This window comes from Acipenser ruthenus, chromosome 4 (assembly GCF_902713425.1).
Source record: "Acipenser ruthenus chromosome 4, fAciRut3.2 maternal haplotype, whole genome shotgun sequence".
Taxonomy (NCBI): Eukaryota; Metazoa; Chordata; class Actinopteri; order Acipenseriformes; family Acipenseridae; genus Acipenser; species Acipenser ruthenus.
The window spans coordinates 9,752,856-9,771,525 of record NC_081192.1 but is presented as its reverse complement, the minus strand read 5'-3'; the positions used below and the strand labels follow the sequence as shown (position 1 = coordinate 9,771,525).

Genomic DNA, 18,670 nt, shown 5'->3' with positions numbered 1-18,670 from the left:
ATACTCAGATGCTTGGAAATCTCCTTGTACCATTCTCCAGCTTTATGAAAATAAATAATTTTCTGCCTAAGGTCTTCAGACAGCTCTTTACTTTTTCCCATATTGACTTATTGGTAATGACAGCAATCATCCCATGCCTAACTCTTTTATACTCTCTAAGAATGTTCACCTACAACCCAGCATTATCTAGACTTTTCTAGAATTAGATTCTACATTATCATATTGACATTTCTAGCAGACAAAACTATTATAGCATCAAAGGGTATTAATACTTTTGAATTAGCATTTTTGGAGTTTTGCAAAAAAAAAAATTCTAAAATAAAGTCTATTTCTTGTAACTTTTTTCTCATCTACAAAAGCAAAACTTCTGTTACAAAAGATTTTTCCTATAATGCTTTGTTTTCGAGAAATTATAAATTTCCATTGGGGTATGTAAATTGTGTGTGTGTGTGTGTATATATATATCTTTAGGTTACTATCTATGTAAGTGGACAATGCTTTGGGAAAATATGTGCGCCAAAGAGCTTAATAAATATGACTATCACTTAAAACTGCAAAGGATTGTAATGCTGTAAATAAAATACATGGTGTACAAAGTCCTGGATCATAGTGGATTTACAGAACCATTTAGCAAAAAGGTAGCATTTTACTTTCTAGCACATTTTGTAAAAATGATGCTAGCTTTGCTCCCCCCCCCACCCCCACCCCCACTGTAAAACCACTGTGTCCAATTTACTGCAAATGCTTCACTCACACAGTAGTTTCTTATTGGAGAATATCTTTTCTACTCTTGTTTGTCATAGCAGTTTCAGTGGAATGTTATCTATCAAACATGATTATTTAATTGCTGGTTTCGGACTATTCATTTGAACAAACACATCTTGGAAACGGAAAGGGGCTTTCTGGTTCACCAAACAAACTGGATGCATCTAAAAACAAGACTAAATTAGAATTCAAGTTTGTTTGACAGTAAGATAATAATGTCCTACTTCAGTTAACCCCCCTCCAGAGCTAGGCCAAACTAAAGGTTATCATTCCCTGTTAAATAGTATCTTTTGAACATGGTTAGATTTGATAAGGTGACTACTGTAACTGCTGGGCATGTATAGTACCTTTCATTGACAGGTTTAATGAACATTTTGAATGTCAAGTAGTATTTATTTTCAATGCATCTACTGGGCATCCTATAATTAGAACAAAACCCTGCCTTTATTCTTCTGTAAACAAAGGCAATCGGATATGTTTTGATAGTATTTTGTAATTTTTCAAACACAAGGCCATACCGTAGTTTCCTCTTAAATGTACAGTTTTATTTCATTTAAATGGTACTAGTAATGTACACCTTAATTAAATCCATGATTTTTAAAATATTTAGTGGAAACCACAGGTAAGAAGAGCAGTTGTGTCGCACTTTCATGCAACAAAGAGCTGTCCAGCTAGGACTGCGTTCCTGTCCTTGATTAGCGTGCCAGCGATTAAACATACATTTGCCACAGCATCGTTCCATTTCTCTGTGTCCTAAGAAAGATCAAACAAAAAAACATCATCAGATTGCTGATCAGGTTATCTAGTGCTTAAATTCAATGTGAAAAATGAAGAAGGAAAAGCAACAGTAAACACTAGCATGATTAAACATTTAATTACATATCTGTAGGAAAAAAAGACGCATATTTTACTTCAGCTATTTCCATGGCTCAAAATTCTCCACACTGCCCTCTGCTGTATGTTAGGTGTGAAAAAAGATTACACAGCAATCTAAAACCCTTCTATCCCCCTTCCCATGTCACAACAAAATCTGTCTCTAAAAAGATTAAGGCAATACTATAAACAACCTTACAAAATTACACTTAGCTTGCTGACTCACAAGGTTATTTAATTATTAAAGCTGAAACTTTTTACAATACACATTCAGGTATTTCCAATAACATCAATGGTAGTTATTTTATTTGGATGAAATGCTGTCACACTGTAGCAAATGATAAATGTTCTAAAACAGAATGTGTTTCAATTGCTAGCTGTCATTACTATATTTCTATCGAGTTGCTTACTCCTACCGGTGGAGATGAATGGCTGAAACCAATCTTTAAACTTCTGAAGATACTAAATTGTTTCCAGACATGAAGCTTGATTCCAAGGTTAATCCCATTATCTAATCCATGCACTATGCCAAATAGCATGATGTCCAACTAAATGAAAAGGAACACCCTGCAACACATTTGCATGCAATTTAAAGCTCTTTAGATTTTGGCACTCTGTCCCTTAAATTAATGTCTTTTGTTGCACCCATAAGTTTCAAAGAACAGTGGTGTCAAATACAGTGTTTTGAAGGAGGCGTATGTATTTACCAATTAAAGGCTCCAATTTTAAAGCAATATCTTTACAGCCTTAATAGCATTCTTCTGTGATTATTTGAGAGACTGTGTTCCTTCTAAGGTTTCACATTTGGGGGAAATTAGATTTTACAGAATGTATCCTAGTTCCAGGAACACAATGTTATGCATAGAACAACTAAACATTAGTTATTAGTGTGTAGACAACAGCAATAAAAGTGTATTTTTAAACTATTAATCTTACCACTTACTATAGCCAAGTTTGTCTTTGACGACAACAGATAATGATTGCTTATTAGAAGTGCACATGCTTAGATGAGATTTCATATTTTGATTAATGTCTTGTAATTCAACAGCAGTACAAAACTGTAAAAAAAGTTGTGAAGTGCCTGTTTTAGTTCAATAACTTAATGTTTCATATTCTTATAAGTGGTTCCCAAGAAACAGTCTTCAACAGTGCATCCAATTTAGTGTTACTATAAAATCTTGCATGATAAGAAGAGCTAATTCAGGATTTTGAAAACAAATATTGACACAAAAAGAGCTGTCCAGATAGGGCTGCATTCCGGTCCTTGATGACTGTGCCAGCAATTAAACATATGTTTATAGTGCAACACTAAATTCTAACTTTAATTGGTCAACAAACCTGTGTTAGTACTCATAAAAGGTGATCACAGCCTAGATTATAATAAGGATATAAAGTTTAATATGATTGGAAGAGTGGTGCAGTTTAAAACTTCGTATTATTTGCTGTACTGATTCAAATGTACAGATAACCTTTTTGGACCTCACTCTGCTTTAAATATGTAGCCTATAACTAGGGCTTCTGTTTTTCGGTTTTTATTAATTGTATTTTCCGGTGCTTATTTTTGGCTTTTTTGAGTTTTATGTAAATCATTTTTTTCGGGGCTTTCGTTTTTGATATACTGTATGAAATTAGTGTTTTCGGTTACTTTCCAAACTGCTTGAGCGTTTTTTTTCCTGTCAAAATATGTATCGTAACTTGACAGTACTTAAGAAGTTGTACCTTCTTTCCTTTGCCGTCTTCCTGGTCACGGGCACATTCTTCTGGGGTTTTTGTGTGTAGGCATTTTTATACATTTCAACACAATTTGCAATTCTGTTTTAAATCCTCCGTGTCTTAACTGTAATACAGTTTTAAATCCCGCAAACAAGCCTCCATTCCTGATTGTAATCACTTTTTAAATCTCGCAAGCGGAGTCTCCAATAGATATGTAAGAATGTGCTGCCACTCAGGCGGGTTTAAAGTATTCAGAACAAATCAATGATAGATACAAGTCAGGAAGGCAGGACATTGCCCAGCAGTACTGAGAAATGTATTTTTTATTATTTTTGTAGTAGGTTTTATTTTTGAATGGGAAAAGGGTAAAGTTAATGTAAATCGATTAACCATTTCCATTTTCCGGTGTTTATTGGCTATCCACCGATTTCATTTTTTTTTGTATGGGGGGTGTTTTATTGGTTAAAACCGAAAATCAGAAGCCCTAGCTATACCTTAAGTTATGCTACACGTAAGCAAGGTATATTTTAAAAACAGAGAGGCTATGTCAATAAAATAAAAACATACGAGATCTCTCCTTTGTATTGCAGAGTGTTTGGAGCTACCAGTTTCCAGTGTTTTCAAGTTTCAGGTAATTTCAAACAAAAATATGTGTTTGTGTAACCAAAATAAAAGAGGCAAAATATAAATAACCTTAAAAAAATATCTGGTTGTGGTTTTATTTCCCATACTATTCCATACATGTCTAAGTTATGTGCAACAAATCTATAGTACAAGATGATGGCCCTGCTAACTCACCGTACATGAGTATTACCTTATCAAATAATCAGTCTCATGTTGTTAAACCATAATAGTCCCACATCTTACTGTACATATAAAAATTGGGACTTTGTTTTTATGAAACATCAAATGACAAACTACGGCCAATGCAGGTGAGTAATACCTGCAGCTTAAATTACATATATTTTCAGTGTCTTATTACAAGATAATGTTATCTTCAAAACCACTAATGTACAGTAGGTATTATCTCTGTTCTGTAAGCTATTACTTTTTACACAACTTCATTCCCAAATGTACAGTATGTTTATCTTTGTTTATTTGATCACACACACAATCACAGCGATTGACTTTGGATCATATAGCATAATCTTAAAAAAACAAAACAATTTTACACAGGTTCATACAGTATGTTGGTTTTATCTCCGTTTGTTTGTTAGTTACAGGGCCTTTCATCGAAGACAAAACAAATACGTATGATATGATTTCTCTAACTGAAACCGCCAATCAGTTAAATAAATTTAAATGCAATGTTTCATTGTTTTACTCTATACTGATGCACAATGAAAACCTAACAGTCTAAGTTTTACATCAATAGCTCATTGGACACACACACAATGTTATTTACATTTTAAATAGTGAACAGATAGGTTTGTTGATTGTTTGAGTAGTATTGTTCCTTGGGATAACAAAATACTTAGCTCAAATCATGTGATTTCATAAAAACGCCAGGTGTCAGTGTTTGGTATTTGAGTTGAGTTAAAATTGCCAAAATGAGTTAATTAAGAATCTGTATAAATAGCCATTGGAAAGATACGACCATGCCCCGCTTGAGTAATGAAGATCGCCTGATTGCTATCATCATGATTGAAGGCGGCCTGTCTGAGAGAAGTTACCCGGAAATTGAGATGTTCTGCTTCAACAATCAGCATACCAGCCCAGAGAAACCAGGAAACCGGCTCTGTGAAGGAAAGGTCATGTCCTGGAAGGCAGTGGGTCACCACACCGGCCCAGGACTGTCATATCCGACTGATCCATCTGCATAATCGTTTTCAGGGAAGTGGCCAAGACCCAGCTTCTCCGCCTCGTGTACCTTGTACAATAGGTCAGCCGACCGTGGAACAGCCTGGGCTGCCGCAGGGTGATCCCACGACGACTGGACCTCATGCAGAAAATCCGGGTGGACAGGCGGACCAGAGGTCTGCATAGCCGAAGCCAAGGGTTGATCAAATATCGACCTCCTGGGATCACTCTGCTCAGGCCAGGGCACCTGTAGCGCTGTGGTGGCATGCTTTAACAGGGCTGCGAGTTCCCCAGAAAAGGGAAGGGGAACTGAAAAGGTTTCCAACTCAAGTCTCCTCAGTCCAAGGCCCGAGTTCCGGTTCTTGCTCCATGTCCTCATTAGGCTCCTCTGAGGCTGCAAGAGGCACAGAGTCGTCCTGCTGCCAGACAGTTACATCCTCAACCTGCTGTTCCATCAGTGGAATCGGAGCAGGGGGGCAGATGGAGCAGTGTGCGTATCTAACAGGCTAGTCAACAAAGACTGCTGCGCACAGATTGTCTACCACATTCTGTCCATCTGCTCTTTGAAACTTTCAGAGGGCAGGGCCAGGGAAGGCTTCTCCTTCTTTCTCTTGCGCGGGGGTGGAGAGGAAGAGGAAGAGGACGATGACGAGGATGAAGAGAAGCAGTGAAGCAGAGGCGTGTGCAGGGTGAGGAGAGCCTCTCTGCTCCACAGAGGTAGAGTGCGACCTTTGAGCTGGGGCGAGAGAGTTTGAGGGCTCCTTTATCAGGCGCTCCTTCACGGCTTGAGACGCATGCTCAATCCCCTGGCAGGACAAACAAAGTGTATGCCGGTCCTCTAGTGGGATGTTTGTATTGCACTGCGTGCACTGGTGGAACCCAGGCATGATTACCAGAAACTGGCTCAGTGGTAATGTACTATACTATCAGCTAATGTGCTATACTATCAGCTATCAGTGCAGACTGATAGTATAGCTGCAAGACAGGGTTCTTACCAAGTGCTGTGCATGGGGTGATGCACGGACCGGTACGGTGCACGTCTCTGTACTAGTGCACAGGCCTGTGTGGCACTCGGTGCAATACAGGTAAACCATGCATGGGCCGGTGCGGTACCAAGGAAGTTGCGACCCAGTGCGGTGCACGGGCAGTACCGGTGAACACTGTACGGGTCAGCGAGGTACCAGTCGGTGCTGGTGCGGCCGGGCTCGGTGCGGTACCAAGGCTGCTGCGACCCCGTGCGGTGCATGGCGGTGCGGTACGGTGCACGGACGGAACTAGTGAACAATGCACGGCCCGGTGCGGTACCAGTTGGTGTTGGTGTGTCCGCGGCTTGGTGCAGTGCACGGGTCAGGTACCGGTGACCAATGTACAGGCAGGCGTTGCTGGTGCAGCCGTCTTGGTGCAGTGCACGGGCAACTGCGGTGGTAGCAGATGGGGCTGGAAGCAAATCGCACAGGCCACTGATAACAAGAACAGAAGTACCACAGCAGAGCCTGTGTGTGCCCGCTTGATAGCCTGAGCTAAAAAGCCTTCACAGTGTGGTGCTAAAAAGCTGCCCACCACTGCGGCATCAACACAGAATCAAGCTCTCAGATCGGTAGGCTCCTGCCAAAGGATCGGTCGGTGTAGCCGGCCAGCTGAGCACCAGACTGTTCGTACAGGAGTGTGAGTCAGCAAACACAATCTGGTTCCAGAAAATGCTGCTAGCTGAAAAAAAAAGCAACTCGCGTAGTGCACCTGAAAAAGAAAAAAAGCAGAGAAAGCTACACACAGGCAGTTTCTACCACTATACAGTAACAACAGACACTGTACAAAATTATATATATATATATATATATATATATATACACACACACACACACACACACACACACACATACACACACAAGACACAAGTACACACACTAGCCTGAGCCCAGACTAGGTAGCACTAATACAGATAGCTTGAAAAAAAAAAATCTCTTCAGAGATACAACTCCAGCCGGAGTGAAAACACTATGTAACACAATTTTTGTTCCTGGGCAGTAAGTATTATTTTCTAATTGCTTATGCCTCAAAAGTATAGAAAATGGCTATTATTCCCCACAAACTTTGCTTTTGTGACCAGGACAGTGATATTTTGAAATTTACCTACTTCCAATGAGAAAACGGGCAAATTTGTGTCTTTTCGTTCACATAAAGTCAGAAAAAAACAACATATGAATCCAAATTAACATGTATTTATAATAAAGTAATACAAAAATGACTACAAAAGATTTAGAAGTGAGTAGTTTTTCGAGATTTACGATTATACTGTAAATCACTTTCACGAATCAGCCCCCAAATGTAGTCTCCCATCATGTTCTCGTTATACTGTCCTTGGTAGCGGTGTTCAAAGTCCAGTATATCCTGGTGGAAGCGCTCGCCTTGCTCCTCCGAGTACGCTCCCATGTTCTCCTTGAATTTATCAAGATGAGCATCAAGGATATGGACTTTGAGGGACATCCTACAGCCCATTGTGCCGTAGTTCTTCACCAGAGTCTCAACCAGCTCCACATAGTTTTCGGCCTTGTGATTGCCCAGGAAGCCCCGAACCACTGCGACAAAGCTGTTCCAAGCCGCTTTCTCCTTACTAGTGAGCTTCTTGGGGAATTCATTGCACTCCAGGATCTTCTTTATCTGTGGTCCGACGAAGACACCGGCTTTGACCTTTGCCTCAGACAGCTTAGGGAAGAAGTCTTGAAGGTACTTGAAGGCTGCCGACTCCTTATCTAGAGCTCTGACAAATTGTTTCATAAGGCCCAATTTGATGTGCAGTGGTGGCATCAGCACCTTCCGGGGGTCCACCAGTGGCTCCCACTTGACGTTGTTCCTCCCCACAGAGAACTTGGTCCGCTTGGAAGGGCCCACCATGCAGAAGTAGCAGTTGCTTGAGTGGTCAGTGGGTTCCTGCCAAATTCTTGGGATAGCGAACTTCATGGCTCTCTTTTCCCCTCTGTACCATCCTACAAAAATACATTTATTTCACCCATGACTAATGTGTAAGAGATTCTCGCAACATTTTTCATATATGATATATTTTTTCAATAACACTGAAAATTGTAAAACATTTTAAAATTAAAAACCTTTACAATTTTAAAAAATTTAACAAATTTTATAACATAAAATTCCGAGCAACAATTGTCCATCTTACCTTCCAGAGTTTTTTTTGCAGTGCTAGCAGGTGAAATGAGGTGCCCAGGGTTTGTCTTGATCCCTGACGGGCATGCCGAAATATGCCTTGTAGGCCTCACACATCTTAGCAGATGCTTCCACGGAGTACTTTTTCGCTCTTGTCTTGATAAATTGACCGCAGACATAGCAAAATGCGTCTGCCGGATGCTTGCAGCCTCTTGATGCCATCTCAGAAAAATGCAGATATGTATCCACTTAGGCAGCTGGAACTAAACTGAACTGGTGGGCTTAAGGCCCCTGTATTTATACTACTATTTATATTACTGGAAAGTTCTAGAAAGTTCTAGAAGTTACTCCAAGTTTACTCAGCACTGAATCTATCTGGAATGTTCTGGAAAATAGGTAAATTTCAAAATATCACTGTCCTGGTCACAAAAGCAAAGTTTGTGGGGAACAATAGCCATTTTCTATACTTTTGAGGCATAAGCAATTAGGAAATAACACTTACCACCCAGGAACCAAAAAAAAAATAAAAAATAATTCCGCAAAAAAAAAACAAAAAAAAACGTAGCTTTCGATGAATCCGTTTCAAACGATGAATCTCTCTGCAGCTTGCTCGAATCAGGCTGAAAAGAAAATGGTGCTGTTCAACTGTCATCGTGGAGTCTAGTGCCTTCCAGGAAGGGTGGAGACTGGCGGGGTGATGTTGCCGGTCACTGTGTGACAACTTTGTTACGTCTCAGAATTTTCAGGTAAACAAAGTTAACCCATTATGTAATGGCTACATACAGTGCCTATAGAAAGTCTACACCCCCTTGAACTTTTTTCACATTTTGTTGTGTCAGTGCCTCAGAGTTTCATGCATTTAAATGAGGATTTTTTTCCACTTATCTACACACCATACTCCTCACTGTTAAGGGGAAAAAAGTTTTTATTGAGAAAAAAATTATATATTAAAAATACAAAACTGAAAGCACCTTTGGAAGCACCTTTGGCAGCAATTACAGCTGTGAGTCTGTTGGGATGGGTCTCTACCAACTTTGCACTATTTTTAATTAATTTTCTATAAATTTCTAGAATATTTTTTTCACTTGGAAGTTGTGGGGTAGGAATTGTAGATAAATGCAAAAAAAAACAAAAAACTATTTTAATGCATTTTAATTCCATGCTATAAGGCAACAAAAGTTGAACATTTTGAAAGGGGGTGTAGACTTTCTATAGGCACTGTACGTACTTGAAAGGGAAATGTAAATGAATAAATAAATAGAACAGTGATAAGATACTGTTCTTTGGGCTAATTACTAGAATGTAAGAATTGGTAGAAAGCCAATGCATATGTCAATTGTCAAACAAAATGTTGCTGAATTTGCATTCTGCCATTAAAATGCCAAGTCAATATCCTTCAAAAGTGGCACATTCCTTTTTCCCCAGAACCATCCTGTTTATATAACAGGAATGTGGACCCTTTTATATATTGTAGACACACCTGTGTGACAGCAGACACGAGTCAGCCGGCAGGCAGGAAACACATGAGGTGAGTTCATGTGTTTCCTGTTAATACTTGGTGGAAGCACCTTTGACAGCAATTACAGCTGTGAGTCTGTTGGGATAGGTCTCTACCAACTTTGCACACCTAGATGTGGCAATATTTGACCATTCTTCTTTACAAAACTGTTCAAGCTCTGTCAAGTTCCTTGGGGAGCGATGATGGACTGCAATCTTCAGTCATGCCACAAATTTTCAATTGGATTTAGGTCGGGGCTCTGACTGGGCCACTCAAGGACATTTACCTTTTTGTTCCTTAGTCACTCCAGTGTAGCTTTGGGTCGTTGTCATGCTGAAAAGTGAACTTCCGTCCCAGTTTTCTTGCAGAGGGCAGCAGGTTTTCCTCAAATTCTTTTCTGTACTTTGCTCCATTCATTTTCCCTTCTATCCTGACAAGTGCCCCAGTCCCTGCCGATGAGAAACATCCCCATAACATGAAGCTGCCACCACCATACTTCACAGTAGGGATGGTGTTCTTTGGGTGATGCGCTGTGTTGGGTTTGCGCCAAACATAAAGCTTTGCATTTAGGCCAAAAAGTTCAATTTTAGTTTAATCAAACCACAAAACTTTTTGCCACATGGCTACAGAATCTCCTGAGTGTTTTTTTGCATACTTAAAATGGGATTCAAGGTAGGCTTTCTTGAGTAATGGCTTCCTTCTTGGCACCCTACCATACAGGCCAGATTTGTGGAGTGCTTGGGATATTGTTGTCACATGCACACTTTGACCAGTCTTGGCCATAAAAGCCTGTAGCTCTTGCAAAGTTGCCATTGGCCTCTTGGTAGCCTCTCTGATCAGTCTCCTTCTTGCTCGGTCATCCAGTTTGGAGGGACGGCCTGATCTAGGCAGGGTCTTGGTGGTGCCATACACCTTCCACTTCTTACTAATCGTCTTGACCGTGCTCCAAGAGATATTCAAGGCCTTTGATATTTTTTATACCCATCCCCTGATCTATGCCTTTCAACAACTTTGTCCCGGAGTTCTTTTGAAAGCACCTTGGTACTCATGGTTGAGTCTTTGCTTTGAAATGCACTACTCAGCAGAGGGAACTTACAGGAACTGCTGAATTTATCCTGAAATCATGTGAATCACTACAATTTAACACAGGTGGAGGCCACTTAACTTGGTGTGTGATTTTGAAGGCGATTGGTTACACCTGAGCTAATTTAGGATTGCTATTACAAGGGGGGTGGACACTTATCCAACCAAGTTATTTCAGTTTTTATTTTTAATAAATTTTCTATAAATTTCTAGAATATTTTTTTCACTTGGAAGTTGTGGGGTAGGAATTGTAGATAAATGCAAAAAAAACCAAAAAACTATTTTAATGCATTTTAATTCCAGGCTATAAGGCAACAAAAGTTGAACATTTTGAAAGGGGGTGTAGACTTTCTATATGCACTGTACGTACTTGAAAGGGAAATGTAAATGAATAAATAAATAGAACAGTGATAAGATACTGTTCTTTGGGCTAATTACTAGAATGTAAGAATTGGTAGAAAGCCAATGCATATGTCAATTGTCAAACAAAATGTTGCTGAATTTGCATTCTGCCATTAAAATGCCAAGTCAATATCCTTCAAAAGTGGCACATTCCTTTTTCCCCAGAACCATCCTGTTTATATAACAGGAATGTGGACCCTTTTATATATTGTAGACACACCTGTGTGACAGCAGACACGAGTCAGCCGGCAGGCAGGAAACACGAGGTGAGTTCATTGTTTTGTATTGTTTATTCTTTTATAACAGTATGCATGTTTTTGAGCCTACTCACATTCGTGTTTCAACTTCAACAAATTTAACATGAGAAACTGGGCACATAATTAAATTCCACGCCATACAATAATTGTAAATACATACATCTAAAATCAATTGCCTTTTCGTTTCAATAGGGGAGAGGGCAGCTAGACCCAAGCTTCCCCTAAGACCATGCATATCTAGTTAAGTACAGGAGAACTGTCACCCCAACTCAGAGTGTACGCATAGGTCTGACACTGCTACCACTAGTTTGTGCCTCCATTATGAGAGGGGGGATCACTAACACCATTATAACGCTATTTTATGACGTCTGCCTTCATTATGAATGATCCTGAGTTTTGTTGCTTTGCCTATTTGTTTTGCCATGACTTCTCAAGAACCACGAACCAAAAGGATATTTTTTGTTACTCACTAGTTGTATTGCTAATAATTATTGAGACAAATAAAGCAGAAGTGAAATATGCACCTGCACAAACAAAACCATTTTTTAAGAATACAATATACTTTACGGAAGCCAAGTTAGGAAACGGGTCAGTTGTTTGAAGTCAGTTGTGCAAAGACACAACTGGTGTCATTATGTACATGTGAGATCAGCGACTTCTGCCAGGATACATTCATAAACCCCATAGCTTGTGAACTCACACGCCCACATGGGTAGAAACCTAACCCAGTACAGTGTAAAGCAATGAAGAATGTAAGCAGGGTAAATTACTACTGAAGGTATACATAATCCTTAAGCAATTAGAGACATATTGCATAATGTACTTAAGTAATCTACTATGTTTAAGTTACCACACATAGAGAAAATCAAGTAAAGATGCCAGAGAATCTGCACAACCAAAACAGAATACTGTCCATTGCTGTTATTTTAGTTAATTTATCCTAAAAGTCAAGCATCTAACAATGTTATGCAGCGGCAACTTTACAATAATAGGATAACAAACAGTATGTTGATTAGTTTCTCAAATCTTTAGTGTTAAAAAGAGAAACTTGCTTACACCAGTTAGTGGGTGACAGGAAACTATGAGCTGACAATACACGACTGCTTTTGAAAGCCTCATGTGAGTTATTGAAAAGGTACCATTTCTCAATTTAAACTCTAACACACATAACTTGATTGATCCATCACTGCCAACTGAGCCGCTTTATAATGTACAAAGTTTAACTTATTTATTGATGCCAAATTTTCATTTTACATTCATGATAAAAGTACAGAGCTAGTATAATAATTTAGCCATTGTCATTTTCTTGCAGTGTGTTTTTTTTAAATATGTTATATTCTGGCTCGCTCCAGACATGTAATGACATGCTAGAGTTCAATTTCTTCAAAGTTTTAAAATATGAAGTATACACACAGACAGACAGGCATGTGTTAAAAGTACATTTAATTTAGCCCTTGACCGAACAACCCAGTTATGTCACATCGTAGGTCATGGAAACAGCAGCCTTGAAAAAAATGGTCTTGACTAAATGGTCCTGTGGGGAGAGGTTAAATTACAACACATTGGATATGATGTAGTTTTCCCTTCTCAAAAAGAAGGACGCTGAGAGCTCCATCTAATCAGTAGGACGATTTAGTCAAGGCATGTCAGTGTGTCTGTGACCTTTTTAGTATGACCTACAATGTGACATAACTTGTTCTTTTGGGTTATATTACATTTACTTTTAAGACATGTGTGTTTGTAAGTATATTTTACATTTTAAGCATGCCATTTGTTTATTGAGCACATGTGTACTTAACACATACAGATGTGAGTAAAGATCCTTTCATTTAATAAAACCCCCCCACATTTTAGACAGAGGTTGCCTAGAATATCCTGTAGTACAGCCAGTCATTCCTGAATAAGGTAGCATTTTTAATATAATTCAATTCAATTTAAATGTCATTTAGATGGTTGTTAGATGGAGCACTACGGTTTTGCATTGATGAGATGATGCGAAAAGCCTTTGGAGTGGCACCCAACTGGAAAAGAGTAGGAACCCATGTGAGCACTGTGCCACAAGTTTCAGGAAAGACAGACAAGCTGTATATAGACATGCTAATATGATATTACTATAGAATCTCTTAAGAATACATTTTACTTATATGGGGTGCCATTTGTAAACTCCTTCCCTTAGACACATAGTACACATATTTGTTGGTATTGCTCCCATCAACTATTTGATATATTAGTGAAGGAACAAAAAAATGGTGGACAAATTTGTGGGTAAATAGATATTAAGGTTCAAACAACCTGCCTTTCTAGCTTCACTGCCACAGCTAATCTTATTAAGTCAGAGAGGTTATGTTAAGATTTTGCAATGCCCTAGTTAGACCCTACCTAGAATACTCTGTGCAATTTTGGTCACCTCACTACAAAAAAGACATAATAGACTCTAGAAGGTACAGAGAAGGGCAAGTAGGCTGATCCCAGGACTTAATGACATGAGCTTTGAGGAGAGGTTAAAATAATTAAATTTCTTCAGCCTAGAAACAAGTATAGATAAAGTTAACCAAAGACTACTTCAAATTTAGCACAGAGAAAAGAACAAGAGGGCATAAATAGAAGCTGAGTAAAAGTACGTTTAGAACAGAAGGTAGGAAGCACTTTTTTTACAGAGTTCTAAATGCTTGATGGGCCGAATGGCCTTTTCTACATCAATGTCTTACTTTACAATTGATACTTTTGCTATTTTTTAAATCTACACTGCACAATCAGCATGGGATTGAATCTGAGGTTAAAACAATATACGGTATGTGTGTATATATATATATATATATATATATATATATATATATATATATATATATATATATATATATATATATATATATATATATATATATGCATATGGAACTAATCATGAAACAGCAACCTAATGATGTCGCTATCACAGATTGGATGAGTAATCTCCATAATGAAAAGGAATGTGTAGCTTCCTTTTACCTCAGAAAATGTTGTCTTTAACCAGTAAGATTATTACCTACATTATATCACATATACAGGGCTTGAAGTTTTCAGTTTTAACCCATAATAACCAAAAAAAAAAAACCCCAAAGACCCATTTAGAACATTCATTTTTTTATTTTTGACCTGTGTTTTTGGCAATATATTGTAAATAATGTCAATCATTCACACTGTTTGTACATGCAAAGACATGCTACTGATCATTCATCAATGTTGTGCACATACGTAATACACTAGAAAGTCAATGCATCATTTGCTTAGCAATGGACTTAACGACCCCAAACTTTATTATTATTATTATTATTATAACGACCCCAAACTTTATTATTATTATTATTATTATAACGACCACAAACTTTATTATTATTATTATTATTATAACGACCACAAACTTTATTATAATAATAATAATAATAATAATAATAATAATAATAATAATAATAATAATATCTACATAAATATCAAACCTTAAATCACAGTACCACGATGAATGTTTAATCTTACACTATAGTCATACGATGGGTTGGGCAAAAAAAAAACCCCAAAGAACAAGTAAAAGTAGTGTGATAGATACGCGGGCGGTAATGGCCATAAAATTAAATCTCTCAAAATTCTTGGATGCATCCAAAATTCAGAATGCATCCAGAGTTCTACATTGTTGTAAACCTAATGTGGACATCCTCACTCCAAGACAGTAAGTTAACGTATGTATTAATGAAACGTACATTCAATGTATTATAGAAACTGAAAATTGATGTGTTTGAGTGGTGTTTATTTTTAATAACCAATTTTGTCAAATAATAATAATAATAAACGATAACCCCTCGAACTGAACAAAAGACCTACACATACACCTTTTTAACACTACTGTACAGAAATTCTTATCTTTGAACATCAACTGTGGTAAAAATTAAGAGTTATTTGACATATGCCTGCCATATACTTGTAAACAGATTACTCAAACATGTACATGTAATCCCCTGAGTTCCCTTTCAGCATTTCAACCACCTCTGTTTTCTCAGAATTTACTGATAACATCATTACAAATAGTTTATTCAAAAACACATTTGCCTTTAATGTTTTTGGACCTAATGAAGGAGTTTGATATAATTGATCATTCTATTTAATTCTTAAACTATATCCAAGGTTCCTCGCACATAATAGTTTCCAAGATCGAATCCTTATGTTGCAGATCACATCTACAGAGATAATTTGTGGGAAACATCATAGTAAGTCTCTTGGTTACATTAAAATCATAACTCATAATTTCTTCAGGACTTCACTACATAGTTTATAGTACACTATAGAAGCTTTTTTCTTTTGTCCCCAGATAATATATATATAAAACAGTATGTAAACGACTTGTTTATCCAAAATGTGTGCATCAAAAACTGTTCTTATCCATAAATAAATAAATAAATAAATAAATATGACATCATCATCTACCAACCAAAGTACTCGGTTTACCAAAGACATATACTACAATTAGGGCTTCTGATTTTCGGTTTTAACAGATAAAAACCGATAAAACAACCCAGATACAAAATGAAATCGGTGTATAGCCAACAAATACCGGAAAACGTCAGAAAAACAGTGGAAATGGTTACTCATTTCATGTTGACCACTTGACCATTTGTATTGGACTCCGCTTGTGAGATTTAAAACAAGATTATAATTAGGAATGGAGAATTGTTCAAAGGATTTAAAGCTGTATTACAGTTAAGATACGGATGACTTAAAACAGAATTGCAAATTGTGGCAAAAAAAAATGCCTACATACAAAAACCCCAGAAGAATGTGCCTGTGACCATAAAGGATTTTGTTGTGGAAGACAGCAAAGGAAAGAAGGTACAACTTAAGTGTGCAAGTACTGTCCAGCTACTACAATACATATTTTGACAGAAAAAAAAAACGCCCAAGCATTTTAGAAAGTATCCGAAAACAATAATTTCATACAGTATATAAAAAGCGAAAGCCCAGAAAAAAAAAAAAAGATTTACATGAAACAAAAATAGCTAAAAATAAGCATTGAAAAATGAAATTAATAAAAACAGAACCCCTAAATATGAATATACTCTACCTTTATATTAATGGTAGTGTATGCCGGTACTGCCTTTTGTTATTTGCAGAGTTATTTTTTTATTTAATTAACAGCAGGAGAAAGCATGTATACTGACACACCATATGTGTGCAGAAATACCCCTCCAAAAAAACTGGTTACATTCCTATTTTCAGTAGATTACCCATTACAAATGCTGACACAGTTTTTTCTTTTTTTGTTAATCACGAACATTTAATGTTTTTGTTGTCTCTGTAGATAGATTTGGGAAGCAGACCGTCATTTCATGACAATGAAAACCAAAAAGAGCAAAACTCTAATCTGTCTCCATCCAACATGAATTTCACATAATAACTTTCTGACCTACTAATAAACTAAGTACACATATTGATGAATACCTTTGCATAACTCAAAAATATTGGAACATTATGGGAATGCATATTATCAACAAGTGTATTCCGTATGCCTTGTATATTGGCTTTCACCACATGATTAGATGAAAAAGGTATTGATCAGATAAAAGAAAACATACTGTAGTCATACTCACCTGTGACATTTTTCAGACATCATTTTACATTGTAATTTAAAGATTATACAGTTCCATGAATTGGTTGTTTGACAAAGTGTTTTTTTTACCAGTTTCCATGTAATTAACACGAGCACAGCTTTTAAGAAAGAAAGAGCGAATATACAGACATGTTTTGGCTTTTCAAGCTGACGTACATGCTGAATTATTGTATTGGCACAGAACACAAATTCATGGGGAACACAAATATCAAATGTAATACAAAAATATCCATATGGGGAGCTGTTGAAGCCCATATGTACTGTATCTATCATGCATTTGATTAACTATAAGCAGATATAGAGCTGTGTGTTTGAGACCTTAGAGCAGTGGTGCACAAACTTTTCCATGCCGTACCCCTTTTTTAGCATACAATTTGAAATACATCTGAAAAACATGATTGTTTAGCAATTAAATGTAAAAAAATGAATCTGAAAAAATAAATCTGGGTTTTCACAACAAAAAAAAAAGCCCACGCCTATTGACACATTTGATTTGGCATTGTATGTTGAAGAGTTGCCATTAAACTCTTAGTTTTAAGAATGTGTTTGTTAACATTTATGTACTTTGCTAAATCTGGACTTTTTCCAGTTAAATCTAGGAAGAAAAATGCGGTTTACATTAAATCCGGGAAAAAAAACAGCTGTAAAAACATTTTTTTTTTTTTTTTTTTTTACACTTGTCGCCCCATACATGGTAGCCAACATTCTGGCTCTGTTCACTGCCGTTTCACTCACACTCGCCACTTCATTTCTCCAATTGTACAAGTGATCGTCAACGGCTCATTTGAAAGGTAAGAATTTGGACTAATTAGCTGTCATTTATATATTTATTTAATATGTTCTAAAAATGATGTTAACATTGGAGCAAAGGATTAGGCTTATTAACCATGTGATATGCACATATGGGCTTCAATGAAGCATTTCATTCTGCGGCCACAACAGAAGCACCAACACTTGATTCCAGGCTACTGTACAAAATATGAATATAATAACTGAATGCACAAAAAAAAAATTTATATATATCAATTGTATTATTTCCACAGCTCTTACTGTACATATGGCGGCAGGTTGGGATTCAATCCCAATGATAGCATAGTATAAAGTGATTCAGTCTTTTAATATAGGCCTGTAACATTTTGTCCATTTCGAAACTCTTAACACATATCCTCTGAAACATTAACCAGATAACTGAAAAAGTACTTGTTTTAAGGAAACGTCCAACAGAATATGGTGCCTGGTTGTCTGCATTCCCGATTACATTGTGTTTCCATTCAGCCAATTATTTTTTTTTTTTTGTTAGTTTAAGTATGGATACGCTTTTTCACCCTAGTGCTTTTGTATATCCATGAGTTACTTCATCATTTCTGGCAGGAATAACCAGCAATTTATTGACTTGTTGCTTTAAGGTTTCCTTCACACAATTTAATTCTTTATAGTGTACTTGGTCAAGGCACACTGGAAATGCACTTTTCTAGTGTCAACACACAT

General features: G+C 37.2%; 1 protein-coding gene across 1 annotated transcript in view; it reads right to left on the bottom strand.

Annotated features, from left to right (window-relative positions):
• Positions 1-1,288: 1,288 nt before the first annotated feature.
• Positions 1,289-18,670, bottom strand: part of LOC117399487 (D-ribitol-5-phosphate cytidylyltransferase) — a 66,434-nt gene continuing 49,052 nt past the window's right edge. Inside the window, exon 11 of the mRNA XM_033998713.3 lies at positions 1,289-1,518. Coding sequence (XP_033854604.2) covers positions 1,414-1,518 — 105 coding nt within the window. The 3' untranslated portion in view covers positions 1,289-1,413. The remainder of the gene's footprint in view (positions 1,519-18,670) is intronic.